Here is a 27,828-nt window from a genome sequence, read left to right on the forward strand (position 1 = left end):
ATGAGTTTTATCAAACATACCTTCCCATATCTCAGATTTTGGATTCATTCCAAAACAAAATGGATTGACAGAAGCTCCTTTGAATACGCAATTAAGCTCAAATTTTTTTGACATGAAGAATTTTTGCTTTCGGAAAAGTCAAAACTTTGATTTTTTTATAAACCGTTTTTTGATTTTTTTTCAAACTTTCTCGAAAACTAACTTTTCAAATTTCAAATTAGAGTGTTCAATGGAAATAATGGGCAGTGGGAAACTTCACTGCATTAGCGGCCACTGTCAATTCTTCACACTAAAAGTTATCGTCCTTGGAAAAGTCAGTTTTTTTTGAGCTCTCTCTTTCTAAAATTTATGAATTTTACCGAAACATATCTTCCCATATCTCAGATTTTGGATTCAATCTAAAACAAAAAGATGAGCACCTCATTTGAATACGGAACTGCGCCCAAATTTTTTTGACATGAGGCATTTTTGCAATCAGAAAAGTCAAAACTTTGATTTCTCGATAGTTTTTGAAACTTTTTGAATTTTCTTAAGAACTACCCTGTCAAACTTGGTTCGAAAGTACACGCTGGGCGAACATTCTCTGCGCATGAGGCTACGACAATTTTTTTCAAAAGCAAAAATTTTTTGGAAAAGCGAAAAGCTAAGTTTCAACTTCTGATTAGTTCGCCGTTCTTTCTTTACTTTTCTCCACTCCAAATCTGATTAATAGACACAAAAAGTTATTGGAAGCTTAACTTAATAAGTTGGTACGCCCAGTTTTATTAGAAAAATGTTATGGCCTTCAAACAAGTGAAACCAGTGACTCTGTGCGGTGTGGTGTGTTTATGAACACTCTCAAACCAATGCCTCCAAATAATGTATTTATTCGGTGTTGTGTTTCAAAAAATATGATCCCAAATACTAAAAATTGACATCCACCCATTTAGTTAACCAATGTCTTAAGATATGTTTGTTGATTCCGCTGACAATGGTTAGGTCCTTGCTTTTAAATTCCGCATTCCGAAACTCAAATAAGGCGTCATTAAGAGCTTTTTGAATGCGTCGAAACAATCCCTTTTTTAAATGAACGCGTTCATAGAAGCATTTTGAATTGAATTGAGGTAAGTTAATTGTTCCAATATTTACCTATCAGAACCAAACTATAGTTTTCAGTATTTGATACTCTTTGAAGTTGATTTTCTTTCAAGACACATTTTTGGATTGCTTGCTTTTTCTTTTCAAAACTCTTTATTGTAAAGTGCAGCTTTCCGTCTTTTTCCGTATGGAGATCAAAGAGTGTCGTATAAAACGACTAGAAGTAGGGCATAAACCTTTTTTCCCATGAATTTTTGAATTTCAAAAACTTAATAACCTTTTCTAAAGAACATGAAGAAAAAATGCTTATGTGAACTAAATTGAACTCTCTAACTGAATTAAAAATTGAATAAGAAGTCGATGCCCCTTACTCAAAAATTTGGCCCTCGCCAATCAAAAGGTCTTTCCTTAGGTATTTTTATGACACCAACATGACGAGGCCAAAATGTAGATTCTGCGCACTGTAAGCGGATTCCGTAACAGGCCAAAATCAGATTTGTTGCGGAATCCGCAACATTGCTACTTTTCTTTAATCATCTATGCTGTTTTGGTTTCCACAACAAATACCTAAAAGACTGTACCACTCAAAACCGATCCAAAAGTAGGCGGATTTGCGGAATCCGCAACCGTATTTGCGGAATCCAGAACAGTTCGTGGAATCCGCAAACAAAGAATAAGACATGTGTATAGTTAAATTGAGCTGTTGCGGAATACGTAACTGTAAGCGGAATCTGCAAATAGTAAGTGAAATCCGCAAACTGTTAGTGGAATCTTGTTTGCGGATCCCGTTCACATATATGTATATATCTAGTAGCGTTTAAAGTTATATCTTTTAATTACAAGGTGGTCACCAGCAAGTTCAATCTCAATTACTCAATTACTACGGTGATCAGCTACTTGCTGAAAAGCCTAACATTCGATCTCAATTTCTGTCAAACAACCAGCTTCAGCATTTGTGATTGATGGAATCCCAAATGCTGACCAGTATTTGGGATCGATGGAATCACAAATACTGACCTCATTCGACGATATGCTGTGCATTGTGTTTCTATACACTCTCAACCCAATGACTCCAAATAAAAAATTTCTTCCATATTTTTTCCATGTTATTCCAGTGTTTGGGAGTTCATCAATCCCAAATACTGACCAGTTTTTGAGATCGATGGAATCCCAGATACTGACAAATCGGCGATATGCTGTGCGGTGTGGTGTGTTTATGAACACTCTCAAACCAATGCCTCCAAATAATGTATTTATTCGGTGTTGTGTTTCAAAAAATATGATCCCAAATACTAAAAATTGACATCCCTCGATTTAGTTAACCAATGTCTTAAGATATGTTTGTTGATTCCGCTGACAATGGTTAGGTCCTTGCTTTTAAATTCCGCATTGCTAAAAATAAGAATTCCAGCTCTAGCCTTTAATTGTTCATATGCAAGTTCAGTAAAAAACAAAATTCGGAATTCATTCACAGTTTACGGATTCCACTTACTTTTGCGGATTCCACTTACATTTTGTGGAACCCACTTACAGTTTCAGAATCCAGAACAGCTAGCAAAATTTGCGGGTTGCGGAGTCCGCGACACAACAAATGTGCTGACAAAGTTCACGTTACAGTTATTTGTACGCGGAATCCACGGAAGTTTTGTAAGTGGAATCCACTTACATGTAGGAACATGTTTAAAGATTAGTTTGTGGAATCCAGGAACATATAGACACAAAACTATGCGCCTATTTAGTGCACAGTTTGGCTTCGTAATGAATTTTCGGTTGATCAAATCAAAAAAAAATTAAAGGTGCTAGTCAATAAATACTAACTTTGAAGTGAAGCCCGCGCTGAAAAACGCAATTTTGTGGTCACAATTTTACTAAATGCGCCCAAAAACGGCATTTTGATTCTTTTTTATTGGATTTGCCTGCGGCGCTGAAAATGTTGTCGAAATAATAGGGTCTTTATAGTGTTCTGGGAGCGCTAGGACAATCATTTGGTGGACCTAAAAAAAGGTCGACCATTTTTTCGATAATTATTTGAAAGTCCGCCCCTTCTTCCCTCGAGAAAATCCTAGATCTGTCCCTGACCTTAAGTGTGAATTGATTTAAGGTTTCAGGCAAATATTTAAATTGGCTTTTGACTCGTTTTCTCGCAAAGTGTGTTAGTTCTCTCAAACAGGTGTCAGTGATTGAAGTTTCCTGAAAATAAGAGACGTTTTCGCTGTTGATTTAAATTAATCTATGAAACTCGAAGTTTGAAAAAAAATGCATTTTTGTCTTTTCCAGTTTCGTGAATTCAATATTCCTGTTTCAGCTGTCTGTTGACTACGCTAAATAACTCAAGTACTGATTGCTGGAATTACGACTTTTTAATTAAAATATCTTTTAGAAACCACGCTAAAAAGTATCAGTAAAACATTGAGAACCCATTAATCAAATAAACAACTGTTTCCCCAGTGTTTTAATGATATTATGACAATTATGACAGGAAACCCAAAGTTTAATTGATTCAATGATTACATTAGGATAATTTGACTGGTTGCGATAGGAATAAATACATGTAAGTCAGGGGGGGGGGGGGGTGGCTCTTCTCGTGGCAGAAGGACCGATTGAGCTTTCAACCAATCAAAATTCTGGAAGCTGTCTAAAAATGACAGAGTTTCCAGCGTTTTTTCTAAAGATTTTCCAATAGTGAATTCTGATTGGCTTACAATTTTTCGTCAACATTGGTCCTTCTCGCATGAGAGGTTTGGTCCTTATAAGGCAAGGAATGAGGGAAACTAAATCTCTAAATCAGAAGCTAAATCATTCTTTTCAATGCAAAATAGTTTCTAAATCAAAAACATTATGTAAACTTAGACAGCAACATTTTTGAACTCAGCGTGACTTTGTTGCATTTTAACACTTAAAAGGGTTAATTAATGAAAACTTTACAAAATTTGTGGAAATGTCTGCTTTTTATATCCTTTGTAATTCGTCACTTTGAGAAGTGAAATTTGTTGATCTGAAAAGTGCGAGGGTGTAAAATATTGCAAGGGCCAGTGCCATAATTGCGCAGATATCTGCAAAGAAGCGAGGCGTTGTGCTCACGGGCTGAAAGGAGACCGTCTTTTTGCGATTTGACGAGTCAACGAACACTTTCAAGTGTGCTAGGTTCTTCTGCAACTCTGTCGGTCTGCTGTGTTTCGATTCTGTTTCTCTTTCCATCCAATCTTTGCCCTCCTTTGTGACCGTATTTCTTTTTATGAGGTTGTTCACATAGTTGGTGCTCACCTTCATTGGACTTGTCATTTGGGTGTAATCGTATTTTTTATAATCGCATAGCGGTTGACATTGCTTGGAACAAGCCTTACCGTCCTTGCGGAGTTTTTTGGTCAAATTTGAGTGTCCACCGACCATAGCTTGGATTGTTAGTTTCCGTTGCGCTGTATCGTCCATACATTCTTCGTCACTGAGGCTATAATAGCCCGCATGCAAGTAGCATCCGAAAGCCTTTTTCCATACGTCATTATTGCAAAGGTTCCGACACATTTCGATGGAGTATCCCAGTTTCACTTCGTCGTTAGTCACTGTCGAGGCTTGGAGATACGAGAAGGGAGTTTCTGTGGCGTGGTAACATTGGTGCGATTTATACGATTCGTTCTGGGTGTATTGTATCTCCCTGGCCGAGAGAGACGTCGAGGTGCCGACGTTAATGGGAATTGCGTTTTCCGAACCCTGGTGATCGCCTATTATCACTAGAGCTCCTCGGCCGAATAACGGCGAGTCTTCGTTGTCCAGGACTCTATTTTTTTCAAAGTAGAAATGAATATCCAGGCCCAAAAACGGTCCTATTTCTATTGGCCAGGCTTTGCTAAATTGGGATCTGTAGCAAATACCCTTCAGTGGAACATACACTGGCTTGAACAGCAAATCACATTGGTAGGGTGCATTATAGAACCGACAAGAAAAAAAGAATTGTTGCAACTTAGTTCGATGTTGGTATGCGAACTTTTTGCTATAGCTAGCATAGAAGTAGTCTTCGTTGTAGACCGCAATATTATTCAGCGCTGAAAAATTGGACGAGCCATCAGAAGCGTTTCTGATAGCCGAAATGAGGGAATCGGTTTGCTGGGTTGAAAATGGGTTAGCGTATGGATTCTGGTAGACGTTCAGAGGTGATTTATTGCAAATTGTGACAACTGGAAATTCGAAATTTTCGAGAGGAGAAAATTTAGTAGTTTCGACTATGAAAGTTCCAACACGAGAATAATCGTTCCACAGTATATAAATTGCAGCTGACGAAATAACGGCGAGTGTTGCGATAACCAAGAGGTACCAAAGGGTCACACAAAGTGACCGGGGTCTCGGGTCATTCAGGTTTCGTGCCGACGACTGGGCTCTAACACCAGCGTGAGTCACGAATTGTTCTCGCGATAGGAAAGGGTCATTGTGCAGCTCTCGGCTGGCGGGGCCGCTTTCCACCCACTTTTGATGCTGCGTCGTCGTCGGTGTCGTTGTCAGACGGTGGTTGCCGACTGTCGTGCCGTTAGTAGCAGACGACTTGAGGCTCGTTAGGGTTGTGTGGCCGTCTGATTGGTAGAAATGATTCTGCGTCTCGTACATTTTGAAGTAGTCGTCAATTGAATGGTTGCTCATGGCGGCGACTTCTCAGAAACTGCTAATAAATATTTATCGATGCAACAACTACAAAACAAATCTATTTTTTCTTCATTAACGAAAAATAAGATGCTTAACCAAGAAAATGTAGTAACAAAATACTAGACGATGAGTCTTTCTAAACAACCAGCACTATTCAAAGTCAAATTTGTCAGTAGAGGTTTGATATTCGATATAATAGCCTAGGGTTACGAAGAAAATATAAACATATGGTGGCTAAAGAATTGCTTGAAACTCAATTAATCTCATTTCATGACTTAGAAGAGAAAGAGATCATAAACTAATCCACTGTTTTAAGGTTTCAATTCAGTTTTTTTTGCATCAGAGGGTTTTCAATTGAACGAAGATTTTAGTAGTAGATGTTTCACATCCGTCGAACAAACATTCAAAATGGAAACGAAATGGTAAATAATGTCTGAAGAGGTAAGCAAGATTTTCGCTCGTATCACATTGCGCAGCAAAATTAATTTTGGCTCCTGAAAACAAAAGACTCTTTTTCATCAATTTTTAATCAGAACGGCGGCTGGCAAATTAGCCACAAAATTTCTCCAGTTTCGCTTTTCAACTCGAAGCTATTATAATTAAAACAAATGTCTTTTGTCTGAAATATAAACTGGAAAGATATTTTTAAATGGTCTTTTTCAAAATCTGACCAGTTTGGTAAGACTTTAAAAGGGCAAACAATTGTGTGGGTTTTTGGTATTTTGAGAAATGATTTCCTCTTTACTTTTTGGGAAATAGTGAAACTAGATAGCGAGAGTTGTTACGATTCACCTGGCAAAGAAGAAAAACGGAGTTATGTGTCGATTTGCCTTTTGAAATTTAATATGTTCCCGGTCCGAGTTTAAGTGGTCCACTTATTCCCCTCTTTTTTTTCAACTAGAGTTTTTCTTAGTTTGCGAGAAAAAATGCACTTATTGAAAAATCATTTGCGTAAATCCATCTTCAAGCAATTCTAGCTTGCCTTAGTAGTGCTGTAAACAAAATATTTACATACTGTAAAAAAAATATTTAGAACACTAGGGAAATATAAAAGAACCAACTAAAAATATTGGGCTAAGTGGACAATAGAAGAAATAACAGAAGATCTTCAAGCTTCAACATGTCATAGTACAAGCAGCAGGCAGGCGCCAAATTTTGCAGATGAAAATCAAAATATTGAAGTAAAGTATCTTTTTGCAACCCAAAACGTAAAATCTATCAAAACTTGACCGTCTTAAAAGAACAACACTAGAATAAATCTGAAGCAAACATTCGTTTGCCTTCGTCATTGTATTTTTTGAGTAATGATAAATGATTTCATGTTAAGAATTCTTTGAAAACACATTTATGCCCGGAGCAGTTTTTTTATTAAGAGAAGTTAAGTTTTTAAAAATCAGTTTTGACCAGTATACTTGTCTACAAACTAGAAAATTTCAAAAATTAAACAACTCTTACCTGCGATTACCTTTTGTAAAATTATAGGGCCTTCAAGGTTGCCGATCTGGTCGATGTGGTCTAATTTTTACGGGTATGATTTCTAATGAAGCATAGCGTACCCAGCGAATCAGTTTGTTTCATAGATCAATCTAAAATGAACGAAAGCAATGTAATTGGGTCAAATAATGCGTTAGTTGATGCAAAACGCGTCCCTTTGTACTTAAAATTTCTTGAGACAAAAATTAAAAAACCGAAAAATGAGTAACTTTTTCTTCCGTCAAATTTAGGAATCGATAAAATAATTTTGCGCCATAGTTGAATGAAAAATGATTTTAAAATGATAAAAAATTTATTGCTCGCCGGTGCGGAAAGTCAAACAAAGTTCTTAGTTCGTTTTCAATTATAATTCAATCATATTCTTCTTACCAAAGACTGGGAGAAGTTAAATAATCGCTAAACATTTAGGGTTTTGCCTTCATGCGAGTAGTCCTTGTTAATACCAACTGCCATACATTCAATTGGATGAAAAGCTAGAAATTTTAATATCTCTTAATACCGTATCATGGCTCTTCACCTTATCAAAAATATCTTCACCTTATCGGAACTGCTCTAAAAAAATATCAGATGGAGCGTAATAGTTTCGCGTAAACACGTCTATTTCTCAATGAAAAATTGTTTTGTTTTCAATTTTTTTGAAACAGTTTGAAGCAAGTTAAAATATCGGTTGATTAGATTGCTTAGAACTTTGCTCTTATAGAAACAATCTGTTTTAGCAGGGCTATTCTCACGCAAAAAGGACTGAATGCGTGAAAATCTGCAACCAATCAATTCCTTTTAAACTGTCCACGATTGACTGAATTTATCGCTTATTTCGTTCAAACTTATGAAAACTAAATTCTGATTAGCTGAGCTAATTTTCGCGCATTCGTTCCTTCGCGCATGAGTAAATCTTCTCTTACTACCGGATATCAAAGGCCAGTTTGAGCGGTTTGAATAACACGCCTTTTGAGGCGGAATGAAACCTGTGGAGGTCGGGAGGGCCGGGATAATTTAAAAGTTTCAGTTTTCTTGCTTCCACATGTATTATTTTGCGCCTCAAACTTTTGAGTATTCCACCTTAAATCGTTCAAATTGTGCAAAAAAATTTCTGCAATTTTCTGCAAAAATTATTTTCTGTTAATTTTTTTAGCGGATGCCAGTTCTTGTGTCTTTTAACAATAAGATTAGAGACAGTATGAAAACCAATTTAAATGGTAGTACTTTCTGGTAGGACAAAAGTTGACAACAGGCGATAATTCGTAACAAGTAACAGTTCGGGTCAAGCGTCAACTCATAAAAAGAAGTTGGCATTAGCTTACTCGTGCTTCGCTACGCTATCATCCGCCACGAGAGGAAGACTGCGCGTCAAATCAGTGTTCTCCGCACAATCCTCTGATTCGAAATTTTGCTTGTTAAGAAATATATCCTGTTTCAAATTGTCGTTTCATCAAATTTTTTATCATAAACGATGTTGAATTTGGAAAAAAAATTAACATTGAGTTTTCTAACGGCCTAAACACATTTTTTTCTCCTTTTGATTCCAACTCTCAGTATGTAACTCACAAGCTGAATGAGATTTTCGAGTTTATGCTAAGAACGGTTATTTGAAACAGCCGGTTAACGTAAATATAACCTTGGATGTTTAGTTTTCTTGAGGCGAAACATCAAAAACTCAAATATGGATTTTTTACGCCGAAAATCCGTGTATGTGTAAAATTTTTGGTTTAATTTTTCGATGTTTTCATTTAAAAGTTTTTTCTTAAAAAAACTTCGCAAAATTTGAATAAATAAAATTTTAAGGTGCTTCAGTTAAACTGTCTAAAAAGCAAAGAAATATAGCCATTTTCGCTGCAAATAGCACAGAATGTTGCGGCCATATAAAAAACTAGAAAAAAAAATTTTTTTTTTTCATTTTATAATCGATTTTAGTGTGTGGGTTTTAGATCTATACAAACTCATTGAATATTTTGAATAAGTCAAGATTAAATTTATTTAAAGAGAAATTGAATACCAAACAAAATGATGGAAAAACTTTTTAAAATTTTTTTAAAAATCACAATTTTTGTACAATAGTTTTTTTTTATAAAAACTTTATTGATAAAAATTATAATACTGCAAAAATTACACTAACTTACGGTTTAAGTTAGTTTTCAAACATTTCAAATATCTTTCCGATTTAAATAATTTTTTTTAAGATTGGACTCATTTTTTTCTATTACTTTTGGCCTGGATATCCCAAACTAATTATGTCGCCAGTTAGGTGGACTGGTTTACTGTCTTGCCTTAAAAGGCAGACAGCGCGATGACAAAGCCCCCAGTCCTTTTGCGATTCTAGACTTTGAGATTTAATTAGGCAAGGCAGGTGCAACACTGATAAATTGCCCTGTTCTTTTAATTTATTGATTTTTTATGGTAAAAAATCAATGAGTTGCAAATGTCAATTTCATCAAGGGTATGAAGAAACGAGGAAAAAGAAGTTTGAAGCCTAGACTGCAGGTGCAGATTTGTCTCAGCCAAATAGCTGAGAAATAAATCAATCTGAACTTTCAGAATTTTTATTTTCCCCACTCGCTCAGTCGAGTTGAAATATTTTTCTTTTTTTATTTATTACTAATTTTCTGTTTTAAAAAAAAATAAATTTGAAAAATATAACATTCCAGAACTGACCATAGGTAAGATTCTAAAGTTTTCCTTTTGACTTAAATCACAGTAACTTAACCTAAGAACTCCAAACCTAATTTGGAGTTTAAGACAGTTGTTCATCCATTTATAACTCATTTATACTTAATTAATCGTCTTTTTTAATTTATCTGTTTATATCAATATCATTTTAACTCTAAGAACAGATCAACTATGATCTATTTTAATCTAGTATGAGACTTATGCTTAATTTCAGTTACTAATTGAAACAAAGGGATCTATCAATCCACCCCAACGTTTCTTCTTCAAAAATAAGCTCTAAAAAATATTACAAACTAGTTTAGTTCAGTGTAAAATCAAATTTTCTGAGCCGAAAAGTCTACAAAAATAAGTTTCTATATAACAAAGGTTACAGTTACTTGCTCGAAGATAGACTAAACGTTTTTAAAAAATTCAACGCTGGAAAAATTATTTTGTGCATTTGTAAATGTCATTCGCATCATGACTGAATTGGATTTAAATTGATACAGCACTCGACCCATGCTATTGACTATTTGTGGTACCTGGTTTTATGTGAAAAGGTAAAGCACACCCAAAAACAAAGTTGCTTACCATTTTCAATGGTCGGAACAAAAAAAATCAAACTTCTCACTAATTGATTGAGCTGTGTTTTGAAATTTTTATTCAATATAGAAAAGTAGTGAAAATTTTAATTAAAATAATGCAATTACCTTTCAGGCCGTCGCGTTGGACAAGGCGAAACCCAAAAAAAGTAAGTGTTTGAACATTTACGAGCTGGATATTGTGCTGAAAAATTTGATTTCGTGTGATTAATAAATTAGCAAAGATGAAAACCAAAATTTCCTTGCTAGCCGTTAGTAAGCTTTTTTTCGTCATCTGTTGTGCAATTCTAAAATCGTTAATTGTTGAAAACGCTAGTTTGTTTTGGTTTTCATTTCATTACAAACTTAATATTTCAGAAGACACAAAAAGCTGGACACTGAGTGTTAGTTTTGACATTTAGAGTTAGTTTGTTTCCAATCAACGATCAGTTTGATTTGAAAAAATATATTTTTAAAGTTCTTAGAAACATGACTTCATAAATTTTCATTTAGCCGTTGATTTTTTCATCTGATATGACTGTTGAAAAAAATGAAAACAAAAATTTTCATTTGATCGAATAACATTTTAGTGAACTTTTCATTTCAGAAAACATTATAATTTGACATTTGGGCTTTTAATATTTTGCTTGTTAAAAAGTTCTCAACTAAATCCCTGTTAGTGGCGTCTTGAAATCCAAATTGAAATTAAAGCTCGCTTTAGTTAAATCAATTTGAAATTTCGTCATTTGGCCAAAGCTAATGGCAGGTGAAAAATACTGTTGATTCTGAACTCAGCGTACTGCGATCTTTATATGGTATAAATATTTTATGTCTACAGATTAATTCTATGACCTAAAATGATCTGAATAACGAAAAGCAACCACTAGCGTTTTTTTCGAATTTTGGATCGAATACCCTTCTTGGGGTTAAGTCCAAGGATAAATAAGAATCGTTTTGAGAAAATAATATATACTCACTCGAAGATTGCAGTTCACGTATTGCAGTTTCCGATTAAAGTTAAATCAATTGTTATATTCGATTCAATAATTTTTGAAAAGTTATGACTAAAAAAATCTATGGTTGCAAAAACAACTACTTAATAAAAAGGTTTCAGCTACCATTTTTTGCGCTTGAATTCCAAAACATTGATCAATGGAATATTTTTGACTCAGATGCGTATAAAAGACTCATTAAAATTACATGGAGATAAAAGCGCGAGCAAGTTTGAGGATGAATGATGAATAAAAAATAAGAACAAGATGCATGAGAACTGTTTCAGTCCTCCGAGCACATCAATAAATCGAAATTATTCATAACTGCAAAATATGTTTTCTTTTCGAATGTCAGATAAATACCATATTGTGCTGAAAACTTGAACCAAATCGTGAGCTGCGAGGACAAGCACTAAAATATTTAAAACGACAGAGCGAGAGAAAGAAAGAGAGAGAAAAATAAAAAGGGATGGGAGGGGGAGCGGTAAGTTTTACTGCAGCAGGTAGATATGTCAAATGGAGGTGAGTTGAGGTGGTTTTTAAAGAAGAGACAAAAGAGCGATCAAAAGATTTACTTATCAATTTATAAATTAGCACTGCTGCTTGTATCTGCTCTAAGTAGCTGTCTTATCTACCGTCTCTCCCCTTTCAAGCGAAATAATCTGGATAAGACTAAACGCATTGCTCCTAATTCTTCAACTACATTAATTGACTTACCAGGAATTCAGAAAGAAACCGAAATGGTAAATAAGATCGCTATCTGCGACAATAAATCATCTACACTAAATACGCAACTAAGCCACACTCTGAACACCTCATTGACATCTCAGACCCTGTCAATCTCCCGGTGAGAACTTAATTGATTATCGATATCATAGATGAATCACAGTCCACTGCAAAAATTCTCATTTTTCGTGAATTATCGAAAATTCTGCAATAACTTCTGCCGCAAATATTGAACCTGGTTCAATAATCAAAAATTGGGTCATGGTTTTTTTTCGTGACACCGTGATTGCGTTTTTCGTTTAACACATTATAAAAATGACACTAATTTATAGAAGAAAAAACTTTTTGCAATTTTTCATGAAGGTGATTAAACACCAATCGGTCAACCTTGTTTAATTACTTTCTTAGTCCAATCACTGAACATGAGACGGTAAATTTAATATGAAAAGTGTGAAAAGTGCTGTGTGTGAAAAGCAAGAATATTTGTCGCGGCCTAATTAGTTCCAAAGCCAATTTGTAGCAATCAGACAATGTGAACAAAAAATTAATACTTTAAATTCATAGCAGGAGGAGGAGGAGCAAAATATCCTAATTTTTATCAAAAAATAGAACTTTTAAAAGATTTTTTTTTTGTAAAAATTGGTTAAACTTTTTTTAAATTGTTTAATTTTTTTTTCTTATTTCGGGGTTTGATTTGGTTTGTTTCGTAAGAGTAAATTAAAACTCACGAAAAACTTTAAAACATCACAGAAGAAATTAATTAGAAAATCTATTTAAATTGCCCTGGTCATCTTGGAGAAGAGGAAACCTGCCGAAAACAAAATACACTAGGTCATAGTTCCTTCCAAACCCTTTTACAGGATTGGCCATAAACACTACGCTGCGTTTCAGTTTCAAAAAAAATGTGCAACAGGACGCTAAAGTCTATTTGTTTTCCTTTTAATTGCCAAAAAGCTTACAAAAGATATGACGAACCATCAAAATGTAAGAATATGATTTAAGTACTAGACATTTTTAGCTTAACCTGAAAAAAATTGCCAATATGATATAAAAAAACTTTACGCAGACTATACTTAATTTTTTTTTTTAAATTATAAAAAATGGAACGTAGCCAACAGACAATAAAAAAAATTATTAAACGCGAAGAAACAGAAAAAAACTGATATGATTTCAAATTTTCAATAAAATAGATGACTTTAAAATTTTTTGATTTTTTAGAGCGCTTTTTGATATGCTTAAAACTCTAGAATAAAATTAAGTAAAATAAAATTTAAAACTAATAAACTATAAATCACGTTAGATATTGGAATTTTGTTTCCTTTTAAGGAAAGAAAAAATCTGATTTTAATTCAAAAACAAAAAGTAACCTTCGAAAAAAATAGCATTTCAGACCCTTTCAGAGCTTTTCAGCCTATCAACTAATTTTCAATCTGATCTGGAAAAAAAACTACGAAAAAACTATCATGATCTATATAAGAGTCTGAACTACGTTCATCAATTTAAAAAAAAACTACAGCAAGTAAGCCTCCGAAATCGCATCAATTACACCACTGGAATGAAAGTGCCTTGCCATGATTAGTAATAAGCCACAAATACAAGAAGTATCCATTGCCCTCCATAAAAGTAAATAGGCACATGCTGTCAAAACAAAAACGCTATTCATTTTTGCTCAAAAACTTCGCAATGAAATGAGCGAGCGAATCTACATTTGTTGTGTATATACCCTCAAGTGACTTGCAGTCATCAGTTTACTTGATTTTGTCCTTGATCACATACTTGTACAACCAAAATTAGTAGCAATGACTGCTGCGCTTTAATTCATGGAATATTGCACATAATTGGCAGCCAACGCATATGTTTTGAAAGACAAAATTTGATACTTTGTTAATTTGTTTCAGAACATTTCAACTAAAAAAAAAACTGGCCAGGTAATATACAAATATATAACAGACAAGAGCGGATTTAGCATTTTGTCGAGGGCGAGTATTTTTTTTTAATTAGAAATTGTTGGCGGTGTTTTTCAAGTCGAACAAACTCATTTTCCGAGTTCACCCAAAGCACTAAAAAGACCCTGTTTCGGCTAAAAATTTTGCGAAATGAATGCAGTAATTCGTTTAAATGCACTGCTGTAAAGTTTTGCATCAATTTGAGACCTTTATTGAAAAAAGACGAGAAAATTAATAATCATTACGATTCATCGATACTTAACAAGCATAGTGTGTATTCATTTTAACTGTTTCTGAAAGCATTGAAGGCCTTGAAAATTTTTTGAGAATATCTTTTTGACCTGGTTTGGTCGACCAAATTGATTTTCCGTCGACAACCAAAACGCTATAGAGACCTTAATTTTCCACACTTTTCTGAACCTTTCACGTTTTTGAATTTAAGCAAAACGTATGGGCCATGTCTTAGACATTTTTTGGTTAAGACTAAGGAGCACGCCTCAATCCAATTTGGAACGATTTCTAATACGAATTGAATATATCGGGCGTTAATTGTCGCAAATTGGCAATCCTTAAGCCCCTATAACTTAACGAAAAAAAAATGATCACAAGTAAAATATATTTTTAAATTTGAGCTCAAGGCAGCAGTACTTTTTGAATGATATAAAACAATTCCGTCAAAAATTGCTAATTTAAAAGTCAAAATTTTTCTAGGGAAAAACCACCCCGTGCACAAAGATTACGTCACTTTCCTCAAAAATCGGATCAATTTTTTATTGTAAATGTATCACTAGTGAGACCAATATGGAATTAGTTGGAGAATAAATACTTCCTAGTGTTTCTATAGGTGGAAAACAGATCTTTAGAGCTCTCCAGACAAAGATAGATAGCGTAACCAGCAGACGGTGTGCTCTATCCGAAACCACTCTATGTGATAGCACAAAGAACCGATCTGAGTGGGCGGTAAATAACATCTATTCATTAATCATTCTAAATTGAACTGCTACAGACTGCTACTTAATCAAAAACTTATGTTGAATGCTTGTTTATAGGATCTACTATAACAGTTTTTCATAACAGATTCCCATTATATAACCATTACATTTCGCAAAGTGATGAAAAGCGTAAAAAAGCAGCGAATTGAGGTTTTTTTTATTAGAAAAAAACGTTGTCATTTTGCTTACTAGAACCACCGATACTCTTTTAGAACGAAGCGGGTAGAGGATAAATACTGTATCAAACAAAGTTTTTTGGAAATTGGGCATCGTGAAAAATCTAGAGGTCAATAAAAAATGGAACATAGCCAACAGACAATAAAAAAAATTATTAAACGCGAAAAAACAGAAAAAAACTGATATGATTTCAAATTTTCATTAAAATAGATTACTTTAAAATTCTTCGATCTGATAGAACGCTTTCTTGATATTATTGAAAATATAGAATAAAATTAAGTAAAATAAAATTAAAAACTAATAAACTATAAATCACGTTAGATATTGGAATTTTGTTTCCTTTTAAGGAAAGAAAAAATCTGATTTTAATTCAAAAACAAAAAGTAACCTTCGAAAAAAATAGCATTTCAGACCCTTTCAGAGCTTTTCAGTCTATCAACTAATTTTCAATCTGATCTGAAAAAAACTACGAAAAAACTATCACGATCTATATAAGAGTCTGAACTACGTTCATCAAATTAAAAAAAAAACTACAGCAAGTAAGCCTCCGAAATTGCATCAATTACACCACTGGAATGAAAGTGCCTTGCCATGATTAGTAATAAGCCACAAATACAAGAAGTATCCATTGCCCTCAATAAAAGTAAATAGGCACATGCTGTCAAAACAAAAACGCTATTCATTTTTGCTCAAAAACTTCGCAATGAAATGAGCGAGCGAATCTAGATTTGTTGTGTATATACCCTCAAGTGACTTGCAGTCATCAGTTTACTTGATTTTTTCCTTGATCACATACTTGTACAACCAAAATTAGTAGCAATGACTGCTGCGCTTTAATTCATGGAATATTGCACATAATTGGCAGCCAACGCATATGTCTTGAAAGACAAAATTTGATACTTTGTTAATTTGTTTCAGAACATTTCAACTAAAAAAAAAACTGGCCAGGTAATTGACAAATATATAACAGACAGGAGCGGATTTAGAATTTTGTCGAGGGCGAGTTTTTTTTTTTAATTAGAAAATGTTGGCGGTGTTTTTCAAGTCGAACAAACTCATTTTCCGAGTTCACCCAAAGCACTAAAAAGACACTGTTTCGGCTAGAAATTTTGCGAAATAAATGCAGTAATTCGTTTAAATGCACTGCTGTAAAGTTTTGCATCAATTTGAGACCTTTATTGAAAAAAGACGAGAAAATTAATCATCATGACGATTCATCGATACTTAACAAGCATAGTGTGTATTCATTTTAACTGTTTCTGAAAGCATTGAAGGCCTTGGAAATTTTTTGAGAATATCTTTTTTGACCTGGTTTGGTCGACCAAATTGATTTTCCGTCGACAACCAAAACGCTTTAGAGACCTTAATTTTCCACACTTTTCTGAACCTTTCACATTTTTGAAATTAAGCAAAACGTATGGGCCATGTCTTAGACATTTTTTGGTTAAGACTAAGGAGCACGCCTCAATCAAATTTGGAACGATTTCTAATACGAATTGAATATATCGGGCGTTAATTGTCGCAAATTGGCAATCCTTAAACCCCTATAACTTAACGAGAAAAAAAATGATCACAGGTAAAATATATTTTTAAATTTGAGCTCAAGGCAGCAGTACTTTTTGAATGATATAAAACAATTCCGTCAAAATTGCTAGTTTAAAAGTCGAAATTTTTCTAGGGAAAAACCACCCCGTGCACAAAAATTACGTCATTTTCCTCAAAAATTGGATCAATTTTTAATTGTAAATGTATCAATAGTGAGACCAATATGTAATTAGTTGGAGAATAAACACTTCCTAGTGTTTCTATAGGTGGAAAACAGATCTATAGAGCTCTCCAGACAAAAATAGATAGCGTAACCAGCAGACGGTGTGCTCTATCCGAAACCACTCTATGTGATATCACAAAGAACCGATCTGAGTGGGCGGTAAATAACATCTATTCATTAATCATTCTAAATTGAACTGCTACAGACTGCTACTTAATCAAAAATTTATGTTGAATGTTTGTTTATAGGATCTACTATAACAGTTTTTCATAACAGATTCCCATTATATATCCCTTACATTTCGCAAAGTGATGAAAAGCGTAAAAAAGCAGCAATTTGAGGTTTTTTTTATTAGAAAAAAACGTTGTCATTTTGCTTACTAGAACCACCGATACTCTTTTAGAACGAAGCGGGTAGAGGATAAAAACTGTATCAAATAATATTTTTTGGAAATTGGGCATCGTGAAAAATTTAGAGGTCAATAAAAAATGGAACATAGCCAACAGACAATAAAAAAAGTTATTAAACGCGAAAAAACAGAAAAAAACTGATATGATTTCAAATTTTCATTAAAATAGATTACTTTAAAATTCTTCGATTTGGTAAAACGCTTTCTTGATATTATTAGAAATATAGAATAAAATTAAGTAAAATAAAATTAAAAACTAATAAACTATAAATCACGTTAGATATTGGAATTTTGTTTCCTTTTAAGGAAAGAAAAAATCTGATTTTAATTCAAAAACAAAAAGTAACCTTCGAAAAAAATAGCATTTCAGACCCTTTCAGAGCTTTTCAGCCTATCAACTAATTTTCAATCTGATCTGAAAAAAACTACGAAAAAACTATCACGATCTATATAAGAGTCTGAACTACGTTCATCAAATTAAAAAAAAAACTACAGCAAGTAAGCCTCCGAAATTGCATCAATTACACCACTGGAATGAAAGTGCCTTGCCATGATTAGTAATAAGCCACAAATACTTAAGGGCCATGTCGTAGACATTTTTCGGTTAAAAATTAGGAGCACACCTCAATCTAATTTTGAACAATTTCTAATACGAATTGAAGCTCCGCTTACGCGTTACTAGCACGAAAAGAATCGCGCGTTAATTATTGCAAATTGGCAATCCTCAAACCCCTAAAACTCTACAAAAAATGATGACAGATAAAATTTATTTTTAAACTTGAGCTCAGGGTAACAGTACATTTTGAATGATATAAAAACGATTCTGTCAAAAATTGTTAGTTTAAAGGTCGAATGAAGACCAATATTGAATTACTTAGGAATAAAGGGCACTAAATTCTTCCTAGTGATTCTATAGGTGGAAAACAGATCTATAGAACTCACCAAAGAATCTAGATTTGTTGCGAATCTAGATTTGTTGCGTATAAACTTTCAAGTCACTTGCAGACATCAATTTGCTGGATTTTGTCTTTGATCGCATACTTGTACAATCAGAACTAGTAGCAAGGACTGCGCTTTATTTCATGGAATTTTGCACATAATTGGCAAGCAACGCTTATGTTTTGAAAGACAAAATTTGATGTTTTGTCAATTTGTTTTAGAACATTTCAACTAAAAAAACTGTGCTGGTAATATACAAATATATAACAGCGAGGAGCGGATTTAGAATTTTGTCGAGGGCCAGTTTTTTTTTTAAATTAGAAAATGTTGGCGTTTTTCAAGTCGACCAAAATAATTTTCCGAGTTCACCCAAAGAGCGCTAAAAAACCCCTGTTTCGGCTAACAATTTTGCGAAATAAATGCAGTAATTCGTATAAATGCACTGCTGTAAAGTATTGCATCAATTTAAGACTTCAATTGAAAAAAAAACGCGAGAAAATTAATCATCACGACCTATATAAGAATCTGAACATCGATTCATCGTTTCTTAACAAGCATAGTGTGCATTCATCTTAACTGTTTCCGAAAGCATTGAAAGCTTGAAAATTTTCGAAGAAAATCCTTTTGACCTGGTTTGGTCGACCAAATTGATTTTCCGACGACAAACAAAACGCTATAAAGACCTTAATTTTCCACACTTTTCTGAACCGCGGGCCACTTTTTGAAATTAAGCAAAACGTAAGGGCCATGTCGTAGACATTTTTGGTTAAGAATTAGGAGCACACCTCAATCTAATTTTGAACAATTTCTAATACGAATTGAAGCTCCGCTTACGCGTTACTAGCACGAAAAGAATCGCGCGTTAATTATTGCAAATTGGCAATCCTCAAACCCCTAAAACTCTACAAAAATTGATGACAGATAAAATTTATTTTTAAATTTGAACTCAGGGTAACAGTACATTTTGAATGATATAAAAACGATTCTGTCAAAAATTGTTAGTTTAAAAGTCGAATAAAGACCAATATTGAATTACTTGGGAATAAAGGGCACTAAATACTTCCTAGTGATTCTATAGGTGGAAAACAGATCTATAGAACTCACCAGTGAATCTAGATTTGTTGCGAATCTAGATTTGTTGCGTATAAACTTTCAAGTGACTTGCAGACATCAATTTACTGGATTTTGTCTTTGATCGCATACTTGTACAATCAGAACTAGTAGCAAGGACTGCGCTTTATTTCATGGAATTTTGCACATAATTGGCAAGCAACGCTTATGTTTTGAAAGACAAAATTTGATGTTTTGTCAATTTGTTTTAGAACATTTCAACTAAAAAAACTGGCCTGGTAATATACAAATATATAACAGCGAGGAGCGGATTTAGAATTTTGTCGAGGGCCAGTTTTTTTTTAAATTAGAAAATGTTGGCGTTTTTCAAGTCGACCAAAATAATTTTCCGAGTTCACCCAAAGAGCGCTAAAAAGCCCCTGTTTCGGCTAACAACTTTGCGAAATAAAAGCAGTAATTCGTATAAATGCACTGCTGTAAAGTATTGCATCAATTTAAGACCTTTATTGAAAAAAGACGAGAAAATTAATAATCATGACGATTCATCGATACTTAACAAGCATATTGTGCATTCATCTTAACTGTTTCCGAAAGCATTGAAAGCTTGAAAATTTTCGAAGAAAATCCTTTTGACCTGGTTTGGTCGACCAAATTGATTTTCCGACGACAAACAAAACGCTATAAAGACCTTAATTTTCCACACTTTTCTGAACCGCGGGCCACTTTTTGAAATTAAGCAAAACGTAAGGGCCATGTCGTAGACATTTTTGGTTAAGAATTAGGAGCACACCTCAATCTAATTTTGAACAATTTCTAATACGAATTGAAGCTCCGCTTACGCGTTACTAGCACGAAAAGAATCGCGCGTTAATTATTGCAAATTGGCAATCCTCAAACCCCTAAAACTCTACAAAAATTGATGACAGATAAAATTTATTTTTAAATTTGAACTCAGGGTAACAGTACATTTTGAATGATATAAAAACGATTCTGTCAAAAATTGTTAGTTTAAAAGTCGAATAAAGACCAATATTGAATTACTTGGGAATAAAGGGCACTAAATACTTCCTAGTTATTCTATAGGTGGAAAACAGATCTATAGAACTCACCAGTGAATCTAGATTTGTTGGGAATCTAGATTTGTTGCGTATAAACTTTCAAGTGACTTGCAGACATCAATTTGCTGGATTTTGTCTTTGATCGCATACTTGTACAATCAGAACTAGTAGCAAGGACTGCGCTTTATTTCATGGAATTTTGCACATAATTGGCAAGCAACGCTTATGTTTTGAAAGATAAAATTTGATGTTTTTTCAATTTGTTTTAGAACATTTCAACTAAAAAAACTGGCCTGGTAATATACAAATATATAACAGCGAGGAGCGGATTTAGAATTTTGTCGAGGGCCAGTTTTTTTTTAAATTAGAAAATGTTGGCGTTTTTCAAGTCGACCAAAATAATTTTCCGAGTTCACCCAAAGAGCGCTAAAAAGCCCCTGTTTCGGCTAACAACTTTGCGAAATAAATGCAGTAATTCGTATAAATGCACTGCTGTAAAGTATTGCATCAATTTAAGACTTTTATTGAAAAAACACGAGAAAATTAATCATCACGACCTATATAAGAAACTGAACATCGGTTCATCGATTCTTAACAAGCATATTGTGCATTCATCTTAACTGTTTCCGAAAGCATTGAAAGCTTGAAAATATTCGAAGAAAGTCTTTTTGACCTGGTTTGGTCGACCAAATTGATTTTCCGACGACAACCAAAACGCTATAAAGACCTTAATTTTCCACACTTTTCTGAACCGCGGGCCTTTTTTTGAAATTAAGCAAAACGTAAGGGCCATGTCGAAGACATTTTTTGGTTAAAATTAGGAGCACACCTCAATCTAATTTTGAACAATTTCTTATACGAATTGAAGCTCTGCTTACGCTTTACTAGCACGAAAAGAATCGCGCGTTAATTATCGCAAATTGGCAATCCTCAAACCCCTAAAACTCTACGAAAAATGATGACAGGTAAAATTTATTTTTAATTTTGAGCTCAGGGTAACAGTACATATTGAATGATATAAGAACGATTCTGTCAAAAATTGTTAGTTTAAAAGTCGAATAAAGACCAATATTGAATTACTTGGGAATAAAGGGCACTAAATACTTCCTAGTGATTCTATAGGTGGAAAACAGATCTATAGAATTCACCAGTGAATCTAGATTTTTGCGAATCTAGACTTGTTGCGTATAAACTTTCAAGTGACTTGCAGACATCAATTTGCTGGATTTTGTCTTTGATCGCATACTTGTACAATCAGAACTAGTAGCAAGGACTGCGCTTTATTTCATGGAATTTTGCACATAATTGGCAAGCAACGCTTATGTTTTTAAAGACAAAATTTGATGTTTTGTCAATTTGTTTTAGAACATTTCAACTAAAAAAACTGGCCTGGTAATATACAAATATATAACAGCGAGGAGCGGATTTAGAATTTTGTCGAGGGCCAGTTTTTTTTTAAATTAGAAAATGTTGGCGTTTTTTAAGTGGACCAAAATAATTTTCCGAGTTCACCCAAAGAGCGCTAAAAAGCCCCTGTTTCGGCTAACAACTTTGCAAAATAAATGCAGTAATTCGTATAAATGCACTGCTGTAAAGTATTGCATCAATTTAAGACTTTTATTGAAAAAACACGAGAAAATTAATCATCACGACCTATATAAGAAACTGAACATCGGTTCATCGATTCTTAACAAGCATATTGTGCATTCATCTTAACTGTTTCCGAAAGCATTGAAAGCTTGAAAATATTCGAAGAAAATCTTTTTGACCTGGTTTGGTCGACCAAATTGATTTTCCGACGACAACCAAAACGCTATAAAGACCTTAATTTTCCACACTTTTCTGAACCGCGGGCCACTTTTTGAAATTAAGCAAAACTTAAGGGCCATGTCGTAGACATTTTTCGGTTAAAAATTAGGAGCACACCTCAATCTAATTTTGAACAATTTCTAATACGAATTGAAGCTCCGCTTACGCGTTACTAGCACGAAAAGAATCGCGCGTTAATTATTGCAAATTGGCAATCCTCAAACCCCTAAAACTCTACAAAAAATGATGACAGATAAAATTTATTTTTAAACTTGAGCTCAGGGTAACAGTACATTTTGAATGATATAAAAACGATTCTGTCAAAAATTGTTAGTTTAAAGGTCGAATGAAGACCAATATTGAATTACTTAGGAATAAAGGGCACTAAATTCTTCCTAGTGATTCTATAGGTGGAAAACAGATCTATAGAACTCACCAAAGAATCTAGATTTGTTGCGAATCTAGATTTGTTGCGTATAAACTTTCAAGTCACTTGCAGACATCAATTTGCTGGATTTTGTCTTTGATCGCATACTTGTACAATCAGAACTAGTAGCAAGGACTGCGCTTTATTTCATGGAATTTTGCACATAATTGGCAAGCAACGCTTATGTTTTGAAAGACAAAATTTGATGTTTTGTCAATTTGTTTTAGAACATTTCAACTAAAAAAACTGGCCTGGTAATATACAAATATATAACAGCGAGGAGCGGATTTAGAATTTTGTCGAGGGCCAGTTTTTTTTTTAAATTAGAAAATGTTGGCGTTTTTCAAGTCGACCAAAATAATTTTCCGAGTTCACCCAAAGAGCGCTAAAAAACCCCTGTTTCGGCTAACAATTTTGCGAAATAAATGCAGTAATTCGTATAAATGCACTGCTGTAAAGTATTGCATCAATTTAAGACTTCAATTGAAAAAAAAACGCGAGAAAATTAATCATCACGACCTATATAAGAATCTGAACATCGATTCATCGTTTCTTAACAAGCATAGTGTGCATTCATCTTAACTATTTCCGAAAGCATTGAAAGCCTTGAAAATATTTGAAGCATATCTTTTTGACCTGGTTTGGTCGACCAAACTGATTTTCCGACTACAACCAAAACGCTATAAAGAGACGTTAATTTTTCACACTTTTCTGAACCGCAGGCTAATTTTTGAAATTAAGCAAAATGTATGGGCCATGTCGTAGAAATTTTTTGATTAAGACTTAGGAGCATGCCTCAATCCATTTTGGAACAATTTCTAAAACGAATTGAAGCTCTGCTTACGCGTTATTAGCACGAAATATATCGGGCGTTAATTATCGCAAATTGGCAGTCCTTAAACCCCTATAACTTAACGAGAAAAAAAATGATCACAGGTAAAGTAAATTTTTAAATTTGAGCTCAAGGCAACTGTACTTTTTAAATGATATAAAATAATTCCGTCAAAAATTGCTAATTTAAAACCCGAAATTTGTCTGGGGGAAATTCACCCCGAGCACAAAAATTACGTCACCTTCTTCAAAAGTCGGAGCAATTTTTCATTGTAAATGTATCCCCGGGTTGACCAAAACTTCTTATCATACAATTTCCATATATCAGAAACTTCTTGTCATACAATTTCATACAATACCATACGTACAGAAAATTGTATGAAAACTCTATGATAAGCATTTTTCCATATATGAAAATTGTATGATAGGTGTTTTCCCATAAACCAAAAATTTTGATTTTTTCTTTCTAAATTTAGTTTCTGAAAAATTTTCGGTTGTAGTTGCAACCGAATACAAGTGACAGAGACCTTGGTTACTCAAAACACCAAAGGTTGGACGGTCTTGCATTTACAATGCATAGAAAACGACCTGAATTTGGCTGTCTTTCACAATTGATATAACAAAAGTAACAAACTTTTATTTTTTGGCAAAATTTTTTAATGATGATTATATTAAATTTTTGAATTTTCAAATTATCAGACATTGATCAACGCGTACATTAACACCCCATACAAAAGAAAGAGGAATTTTCAGCGTTTTTGAAAAAAAAATTAAGTGAAAGAAAATAAAAGTCAATTTTATCGTATCCAAGACTACGTTATGCACATAAAATATTAAATTTTGCATGCAAAAATTTTTTTTTCGAAAAATGTTTGTTTGCCTAAGAAAATCGATTTGCGGTTGAAGAAAAAAACAAAACAATTTTTGGGCTAAATTTTCAAAATTACTTGAAAAATTTTTTGTGTCGCCACCAAAAAAATGCCAGTCATACAATTTCCATATATGGGAATTGTATGATAAGCATTTTTTTCAAAAAACGAAAACCTCAGTTTTTTATCACCAGATTGTTTTATTAGAATCAAACAGCCACAGAAATGAGTTTATACCAGTTTTCAACCATTTTTAGAAATTGTATGAAAATTGTATGACAAGCATTTTCCCACACACTTGATGTATGGAATTGTATGATAAGCATTTTCGGTGTATGGAGGTCAACCCGGGTCACTAGTCAGACCAATATTGAATTAGTTGGAGAATAAATACTTCCTAGTGTTTCTATAGGTGGAAAACAGATCTATAGATCTCTCCAGACAAAGATAGATAGCGTAACCAGCAGACGGTGTGCTCCATCCGAAACTACTCTATGTGATAGCACAAAGAACCCATCTCAGTGGGCGCTAAATAACATCTATTCATTAATCATTCTAAATTTAACTGCTGCAGACTGCTACTTGATCAAAAACTTATGTTGAATGTTTGTTTTTAGGATCTACTACAACAGTTTCTTATAACAGATTCCCATTATATATCCATTACAATTCGCAAAGTGATGAAAAGCGTAAAAAAGCAGCTAAGCAGCTAATTGAGGTTTTTTTGAAGAAAAAAAAACGTTGTCATTTTGCTTACTAGAACCATCGATACTCTTTTAGAACGAAGCTGGTGAATAATAAATACTGTATCAAACAAACTATATAAATCTCTTTGAGAAATTGGGCATTGTCAGAAATCGAGATGTCATTAAATTTGTGTAATAACGAGATCAACATCATTTATCAGCAAATATGACAATTATATCGCTTCAGTGAGTTAGTGAATTCATTGTGTAATTTTGTAATTATTGAAAAACAAGAAGGGAAACACATTGGATTTTCATTTTTTTTTTGTTTTTTTTTCATGAACACTTTGATTTTACAAACAAAACTCGGATCGGTTTGAAAAAAAAATGTGCAATTTTAGTTATTTAAGTGTCGTAATCTTGTCTGTTTATTTTTCTAAAATATTATTTTCCGATGTAGAACAAAAAAATTTTGAAGTTTGTGAACAAAATTGTATATTTGCAAACGGCAATGATAAACTGACGGTCAAACTGATTATAGCAGCCAAGAGGATGGAGTATGAAAATACAATGAAACGCTTGTAATTATTTCCTGTTTTTATTTCCCTGAGTTGCCAAAAGGTCAGATTATATTAGAAGAAGTTATCTTTCTTTGAAAACATAAGGAACGTGGACAAATTTGAAGAAGCAACAGAAAATAAAGTAAAGAACCAAAAAAAGTTTCAAAGCAGGTTTCAAATATTTTTTTCTCACTTCTTAACTTTTTCTGAGTTAGGGACGTGCTAAATGATGCAATTTGTAATTTTTGACGACCAAAACTTACTAGGAACAATGACGGTGACGGCAATGATATGGAAAAGGTTAATGGGGTTTGAACGGTGAATTGTTACTTACTTTTCTGATGACAAAGGCCAGCCGGTAACTTTTTGTTTTTCATTTAGAAACAGACTTATTTAGTGAAAGGCTCCTGAAAAGAATCTCTGAATGAATGATCGGGTCAAAAAAGGAGACACGTCTGTCAGTAAAATTAGAACTTGACAAGCCTGATCGCTCTTTTCAACGTCAAAACGACTGACCTCCTAATAACAAATTTCGATGCAGGTATTATGTGAAAGCCAACTCAATCGTGATTCGATTCCCAAAAACTTTTAAACAACTTTTGTCTTTTAAAAGTTAGTTGGATTCTTCCTTTTTCAGACTAAGTTTCAGAGCTGATTTCATCCAAGATGTCCTTTTGATTGATTTAATTTAAGATTTTCAAAACTAGCTTAACTTTAGAACTGTTTAAGATCTGAAAATTATGTGAAAGTTAAATTGAGTCAGCAAACAATTACATGAGAAAAAAATTGAGAAAAAAAAACGTTTTTAACCATTTTTTGTAACAATTTTTTGCAACAAAATGTGGTCGGAAAAGTTTTTGCCTCGTACTGATAGAGTTTCAATTTTATCTCAGAGATAATTGGTAACAAGTGTACAAACCCTAACAAGGTAAGCACTGAAATTGAGCAAACTGAAGAAAACTGACTTGTGAAATGATGATCAAACGCGAAAAATTTTTGTTCATAAGACACTAAAAAGGTTCCACGAAGTTTCTTTAAAAATAAAAAGTGAAATTCGTTAAAAACGCCAAAAGTAATAATAATCAAAATATTCGCGCGGTTTGAAATCGCAAGTTGCAAATGCGTTCAATAAGTACCTCTTTTTTCGTTTTTGAAGCACGGAATTTATTAAGCTACGGGGTATTATTAGATGAATATATTCCCAATTACTAGCTTATACTTAAGAGCTAAATACATTTCCTTTTTTGCCAACTTTATCTTTGTAAGGAGGGGTTAAATTGTAATTAGGATTGAGGCGGGTGCCAAAATCAATTCAGGGCAGACAGGGCGCTTCCAAAATGAAGAGGCCCCAATTTTCATTCAATGTATCAGCATTTGATTAATTTTGATTAGATTAAATCCAACTTAAAAAGATGTCTCTAAGTATCTCCATTAAGAAATGTGTCTTGTGTTACTAACCGTCCGTCAAAAAAAAAGCAGGATATGTCTTCAAGCAAAAAATGGGAACTGAAAAAATACAATCGATCAGTTTTTTTGCCGAATTTATAACGATGGCTCAATTTTAAAATGATCAACACTGAGTTAGTTTATGAGTTAATTTTATAGAGCAGTTTTTAAAGATGAAACTTTTTCAAATGGAAATTTTTGATGGTTTTGCAGGTTAATGTGTAAAAGTGCTTCTATCAAAGACAAAATATATTAAAACAGCACTTGAACAAAAACTAACACAGTTTTGAGATGAAATGATCGAAGTCAATTTATGTGAATTATTCGAGAGGAACGGCCTGAATGGCTCAAAGAACTCCATTAATCACTTTAATGCAAACATGAAGTTGAAAACCTTTTTATTCGCCCACTACTTTCAAATGAGTGGCATATGCGATTTGTTTGATCAAATGTAAAATGTTTACCAATAGAAACATCATAACGAATTTACTCCTGAATTTCTTGCAGTACTTTTTTTCGCAAAACTAGAATCAGTAATAGCCGCACAAGCCTGACAAAGTAGTGAAAAATTCGAGAAGTTTTTTCACGCCGTTGCTCATCAAAGCATTTTGATTGTAAAGTACTTTATCTCAAATCTGCCACCCTCTTTATCCATTTTTAAAAACAAATCAGGTAAATTGTTTTTTTTTTTGAAA

The 27,828-nt window shown here is 33.5% G+C and overlaps 2 protein-coding genes across 6 annotated transcripts in view; one reads left to right on the forward strand and one right to left on the reverse strand.

Annotated features, from left to right (window-relative positions):
• LOC134850463 (3-phosphoinositide-dependent protein kinase 1-like) overlaps positions 1–27,828 on the forward strand; it is a 203,192-nt gene that overhangs the window by 59,005 nt on the left and 116,359 nt on the right. The window lies entirely within an intron of this gene.
• LOC134850390 (uncharacterized) lies at positions 3,468–27,296 on the reverse strand. Of its 5 annotated transcripts, none has more exons than XM_063866593.1 (2): positions 27,146–27,296; positions 3,468–5,728 (listed from the first exon to the last, which is right to left on the reverse strand). In XM_063866593.1, the coding sequence occupies exon 2, from the start codon at positions 5,704–5,706 to the stop codon at positions 4,027–4,029; it is 1,680 nt and encodes a 559-aa protein (XP_063722663.1). In that variant the 5' UTR covers positions 5,707–5,728; positions 27,146–27,296; the 3' UTR covers positions 3,468–4,026. The 5 variants fall into 5 exon arrangements, with proteins under 5 accessions (XP_063722663.1, XP_063722664.1, XP_063722662.1 ...); XM_063866594.1 differs by lacking the exon at positions 27,146–27,296 and adding an exon at positions 11,405–11,917 and having other exon boundaries at positions 3,468–5,725; XM_063866592.1 differs by lacking the exon at positions 27,146–27,296 and adding an exon at positions 7,175–7,292.

This window comes from Symsagittifera roscoffensis, chromosome 1 (genome assembly GCF_963678635.1).
Source record: "Symsagittifera roscoffensis chromosome 1, txSymRosc1.1, whole genome shotgun sequence".
NCBI classification, from domain to species: Eukaryota; Metazoa; Xenacoelomorpha; order Acoela; family Convolutidae; genus Symsagittifera; species Symsagittifera roscoffensis.

Coding starts and splice junctions, on each gene's coding strand:
- LOC134850390 (XM_063866593.1), bottom strand. CDS start 5,706: ATGAGCAACCATTCAATTGACGACTACTTCAAAATGTACGAGACGCAG.